General features: G+C 48.3%; 1 protein-coding gene across 1 annotated transcript; it reads right to left on the bottom strand.

Moving 5' to 3' along the window:
- Nucleotides 1-382: 382 nt before the first annotated feature.
- Nucleotides 383-3,686, bottom strand: LOC118884246 (transmembrane and coiled-coil domain-containing protein 3-like). Its single transcript, XM_036831760.1, is given in 5 exon segments — nucleotides 383-803; nucleotides 988-1,137; nucleotides 1,804-1,883; nucleotides 2,485-2,830; nucleotides 2,832-3,686. Coding segments are annotated over 5 exon segments (1,545 nt in total). The 3' UTR covers nucleotides 383-689.
- Nucleotides 3,687-6,308: the final 2,622 nt, after the last annotated feature.

Raw genomic sequence — 6,308 nt, 5'->3', positions numbered from 1 at the left:
TAGACAGAGGTTCTAAAAGCTACATGTATCCAAATCTACCCAATGTCTCACTTATAAATATGGTATGGATGGGGGTAGACAGTTAAATGAAAAAAGTTAACAGTTATAGAGCATTCACTATGTGCTAGGCCTTCTGCTTGATGCTAAATACCTATTAACTCTTTTTTTTTTATACTGATCATAAATTATTTTTATTAAGGAATGCATAGTCTTGTGATTCAAAACCAAATATTTTAAAAGAATGATTTACCTGATAAAAACTGACATGAAAGTGTTGTTTAAAATTGTAATAAAAAGCAAAAGACATTTAGAAGAACTTGCCTCATTTTAGAAAACATAGACTTTAAGGACTAAAAGTAACTTTCCAAACACATTGTGAGAATTAAAAGCTCACGTCACAGAAACGTTTAATAACAAATATTGACCAACGGTTTACAAGTTGTACAATAAATAAAAAAGCCTCCTAGTTTTTTTCTTTACCAAAAAAACATGAACTGATGAAATAACAGTAGAAAGTTAACATTAATTTCTGAAGAAAAGGCACATCCAGGCAAAAGAGTCAAGGCGATTTGTAAAACGCAGAGTTACATGTACACGGTGCATAATCATTGCACACAGAGGCGGGCTCCGGGAGACTCTGAGGTCCGGGAATGCGGTGACAGCTCGGGCCGGTCACCTGGCCGCGGTCCTCAGAGGCTGGACCTTCTCTCGGGCCGGGGCGCACACCTGGCAACGGCCACTCGCCAAAGCAGCAGGACCAGGAGGAGGCTGAGCGTGGTCACACTCAGGATGAGGAGGTACACCTGCCGGGGGCGGGGCGTCAGCGCGGCCGGGGGTGTGTCTCCGCATCACGGTGTGCAAGCCTCTGGTGCCCGGCCTGGAGGAGGGCGCCCCCTTCCCCAAGAGGCCCCGGGGACTGGGGCGCCCCCCCCACCCCAGCCCTACTCCCCCTAACAACCCCGCTCCGCCAGCCGGGCAGAGACTCACCTCCAGAGAGATGACACGCGCTCTGCGCGCCCGGCTCCCCAGCACCAGAGAGAACTCGCTGACCTGGGCCAGCCCCGCGGCCACGATCCACTCGACGTACTGGCTGGTCTTGGGCAGCAGCAGAGACAGGACCAGGGCTGCCAGGACGAACTGCCAGAGGGGCAGGTCACGCTCGGCCAGGCTGGGCCCGGAGCACCGCCCGCAGGAAGCAGGGCGGGTCCCGGGGGGGACCGCGCGGGAGGACGCACGGAGACCCCCCCACCCCGGGAAAACCAAGGCCCTCCCGCCAAGCGAATATCGTGCAGCGTTCAGAATGGAAACTTTGTTTTTAACAAAACGTAAAGAAACCGCAGAGGAAGCAGCCTGCAGCGGGCGGTGCCGTTCAGCCTGCCGTTCAGCCATCATCGGGGCGCTGCTCCTTCTCCTCCGCAAAGCCAGCGGCCATCGCCCAGGCCGGTTCCACTCCAAGAATCCCACGCTGACATGGGCACCTCAACAATTTGTAGTCACAGAGATCAGACAAGTGGAAAGTGGCAAAATAGTTCTCAGTGGCCGTTAAAATGTACGTTTGCGTCACCAGAGCCGGGTTTGCGGTTCTTTAGACTCACTTAGAAGTCCAATTACAGAGCAAGGGTGTCACTGGAGGACACCCACCCCATTTTCAACACAAACTCTGAGACAAAGGGCCATCCCGATCCAAGAAGCCCCGGCTGCCCGAGCTGCGCTGGGCGGGGGGTACACACAGGCAGGAAGCGAGGCGCTTGGTGTGACTGGTGAAACCAAAGGCAGCATGGACTTCGCAAGCAGGGGCCCTACCTTCATGACCACCACCGAGGGGGTGAGGACCAGCAGGACGGTGAGCTCGTACAGCACGAAGGTGGGGAACACGTGAAGGCCTGTGGGACAGGGACGGGCGATCGTCCGGGCGGGGCGGCCAGCCTCCCTGCCACCCCTACATCCACAGGCTCCTCCGCCAGGACAGGAACGGGCAGGGTGTCTCCCACCCACTCCACCCCGAGAGCCCGAGCAGAGGGCCGAGCGACTCAGTGCTCCCCGCCCTGTTTCCACGGGCTTCAGAACCTGCCTCTCGAGGCACCCAGAGTCTCTGGGGCTCTTGGACCCACCGAGCAGTGCAGGGTGTGAGCGAGAGACCAGGTGGCCGTGCTGTGACCACGAGCGGGACTGCCCCCCTCCACGGGGACATTCCCAGGGCAGCAGCCTCGACACACCAGTTTGATTTTTTGTATTAAAATTAGAATTTCTTCCTGCACTTGATGTGGACGTGCTGAAGTGGACCTGCCACCTTGCTGAGCAGTGGACCCTCAGGACCACCAGTCAGGAGCCCCCGTCCCTCAGCTCAAACCTTCCCTCCTTCTAAGGGAGAGTCCCTCAGACCCTAGTCGCCATGGGAACTGTTTTCACGGCACCAGCTAAGTAGAAACACGTGTGAGCAGATGAGACCCAGTGGGAGTGTCACCCCTGGAGGAGGAGGGTCACCTATGGACGCGAAGAACACGGTGGCCAGGAAGTCGCGGACGGGCTCCACGTAGTACACGACCTCCTCACTGACCATGTGACCCTGGGAGGACACCAGGATTCCGGCCAGGAAGCAGCCCAGCTCCATGGACACATCCAGGAGCTCGGTGACTGTCATCATGAGGAAGGTGAAAGCGGAGGTTCCCAGTATGAGGATCTCCTTGTTCCCCTTGCTCTCCGCGTGCAGCTTTCGGCAGTACGGTCCCACGAGGTAGGTACTCACGACAGGATAAAAGAGGAGAACCGCAGCAAGCGAGAAGAGGACCTGCCCGACCAGGCCCAGGACCCGAAGGATCTCCATGGCGACGCTTTCTTAGCTTCTCTGGCGAAAATTCTAAACCAACGAGGAAGAGAGTAAAGAACACGCCAAATTCTCCTAACGTCTCCACCTGCACAACTGACTTAATACTGTTGAGTCCGGAGGGCCCCAGAACCACGCAGCAGATGATGTAACCAAACATGGTCGGCAGTCCTATCATTGTGCAGAGCCAGCCGCATGGTAAGGACAACAGCCCTATGGTGACAATGTCCTTTATGTGGTGGGGGTCTGCCCGCGGGATGGTGGCGTCCCTGGGCTTGGTCAGGATGTACTGGTTACTCTGGGCGTCGATGAGCATGCTCAGGCCCAGGTCCTCCTCTACCTCCCGTTTCGTGACGTTCTGCTTGGAACTGGCCTCTTCCTCTTCCACCCGCAGAACTGCCTCAAAGTTGACCCCTCTGACCTTGATGGCTGCCTTCTGCAGGGCCTCCAGGCGCTGCCTGCTGCTCTCCTTCACGTTGACCACGTCCCTGTAGTCGCCCTGCAGGGCTCTCTGGAGCCCATGGATGGCCTGGAAGACTGAGTTTTCACTTTCATTCAGCTCTTTCTGGAAAATTTCAAACATGTGTACCTGAAACAGCTTCTCTTCGTCCGAAAGGCTGGCGTCTTTTTCCACTGCTCTGACTGCACTTTTCAGTTTAAGAACCACAGCCTTTTGGCGAAGAAGCCCGGAGAGCTTTCTGCAACCGTCCAGGACCCACTGTCTCCTCTGGGTGACGGCCACCCCTTGGCCCCGGTGCAACTCGATGGCGTGTCTCACCTCCTCTTCATGCTCCGCACCGTTGGCCAGCAGGTGAAGGAACGGGAGCCACATCCAGAGGTGGCTTTTCCCCAGTACCTTCATGATTCAATTTTAGGGACTGGACAAAGCAGTCCAAAGATTCCTGCTAAGTCGGGCTTGCATTTGAGATACGTATTTTCAGCTGGTATGGGAGCTCCAGGCAGGAACTCCAGAGCGAGCCGCTGGGGTGGAGCAGGATCAGGGTTAGCGGGTGCAGGACCTCCGGACGTTCCAGCCGCGCCGCGTCCTGGGACCGGCTTTCCGGAGGGGAGAACCAGGACGCGGCTTATCCGCATCCCTTTCCAGACCTCTATTAACTCTTTTAAGCTTCATTCCAACCCTATAAGGGAGATAGATTCTGAGGGATTAGAACTCAGGCAGGTGGTTCCAGAGTTGGTGATTACTATAGAAGTTATCTTTGGAATCAGCCTGCATTCAAATCTGGATTCTACAATTTACCAGTGGTAGACCTTGGGTAATCTAATTCTCCTCTCTGAAAATCAATTTCTTCATCTATAAAATGAAGATAATAATAGTACCTTCCCTATAAGGTTACCATGAGGATTGATTATGATAGTCTACAGCAAGGCATCTTAACAAAGTGGCTGATATTCAGAAATCTCTCCAAGTACTTAACTCTTATAATCATCATGATTATATTATTGCAGGCTGGGGACATCCTTATCAGCCCTCTGTCTACTCAGGTCAAGAAAGATACCTATATGTCCTCCATGAGACCATGACATAAACAATAATTGGATTCTGAATTATTTTCTATCTTAAATATCCTTAGGTTGAAGTCATAAGACATAAAATCATTCTTAGTAACTTATCAAATTAAGCAAATAAACAACAACAGCAACAACAAAACACTTTCACTGATTGAACTAAAGGAATTTCAAGTTGTGAAGGGAATTACCTGACAGGTGAAACTAGTTATTGTTTCATCTCTTTGCCTCAAGTCTCCTCTCCACCCTGAACAAAGGATTATTGTTCTAAAGAATTATCTTTTTATATTGACGCATAGTTGATTTACAGCGTTTCAGGTGTACAGCAAAGTGATCCAGTTATTCATATATATGTGTATATTCTTTTCAGCTTCTTTTCAATTATAGGTTATTACGAGATATTGAATATAGTTCCCTGTGCTATACAGTAGGTCCTTATTGTTTATCTATTTTATATATAGTAGTGTGTATCTGTTAATGCCAAATTCCCAAACTATCTCTCTCCCCCTTTCCCTTTGGTAACCATAAGTTTGTTTTCTATGTCTGTGAGTCTATTTCTGTTTTACAAACAAGTTCATTTGTATCATTGTTTAAGATTCCACATATAAGTGATATCACATGATACTTGTCTTTCTCTATCTGACTTCACTTACTATGATAATCTCTAGGTCCATACATGTTGCTGCAAAAGGCATTATTTCATTCTTTTTTATGGCTGAGTTGTATGCCATTGTATACATATACCACATCTTCTTTATCTATTCATCTATCAGTGGACATTTAGGTTGCTTTCTTGGCTATTGTAAATAGTGCTTCTATGAACATTGGGGTGCATGTATCTTTTCGAATTAGAGTTTTCTTCAGGTATGTGCCCAAGAGTGTGATTGCAGGATAATATTTTTCTAACGAATTACCTTTACTAGAGACATAATCTCATTATCCTTTTCACTGACACTTACTTCCTACATGGGTTTGGAGATGACCACAATGCTCTGTGATAGAGACAATGAGGACATCCAGTGTGGCGATAGCAATCAAGAAGGAAAGAAGAAGTTAGAGGTGTATCATGAATAGGCCTTTGTTCCAGTAGTTGTGGAGGATAATGGGGAGTTAATAGTATTAATACAAACTGAAGGACAGCAACGGATGGTCCTGACTTAGACAAAAATAATAGATGGTGTCACCAATATCAGAGATAGAAGGACAAGAGAAAGAGAAGATGGAAAGTAATGCATTTTCTCCAAATTATGTTGAGGGTGTTTTGTCTAATTTCAAAGTAAATATCAAACCTGAAGATAAAGATTGAGAGTCACCAACTCTGTGTAGATGTTTTAGTCAATGGAGCTAATGAAACTTCCTAGGATAGAAGTCCAAAAATTCTCACTCCAGAATCCTATATTCTGTACATTTTGTGTTTATTTATTTAATGGAGTAATTTTTTCTAGTCCCATCTTTTGGGGCCCACCCTATCTGACTCTCATAGAAAGGAAAAGAAAAAGAGAGAACCCCAATCACCACAAACCATCAGCAAACAGAACATCAAAGCAAAGTTTATGGAATTATCCTTTACCAACTTTTGTATCCCATTCTATCTTGGCCTTTTAAACTTCTCTTTCTGTTAAGGGTGAATGACTTTCATATTCCTTTTAGCCTGGTTTTATCTATATATCAGTTATAGTTTATAGAAAGTGCTGAGAGATGGATGCTTTGTGAATTTCCCTGGTTTCAGTATTTCTCTGTGTTGGTCTGTACAACGAACCTTGGGAAGGGAGAGCGTATTACTGCTGAACTGATATTTCATTTATCCACAGTTTGACCTATGCCACTGCTTCATCTCATTCCCACAGATGTACTACCCTGACTTTTTTCCTCCTGGCATATAATCAATAGTAAGGGCATTATTCATGTTTTCAACACCTATGTGAAGTCAAAAGTTCCCAAGTTCACCACAAATCTG

Source organism: Balaenoptera musculus, chromosome 18, assembly GCF_009873245.2.
Source record: "Balaenoptera musculus isolate JJ_BM4_2016_0621 chromosome 18, mBalMus1.pri.v3, whole genome shotgun sequence".
NCBI lineage: Eukaryota > Metazoa > Chordata > Mammalia > Artiodactyla > Balaenopteridae > Balaenoptera > Balaenoptera musculus.
Note: the sequence above shows the minus strand (reverse complement) of the source record. Positions and strands in the feature narration are given on the sequence as shown.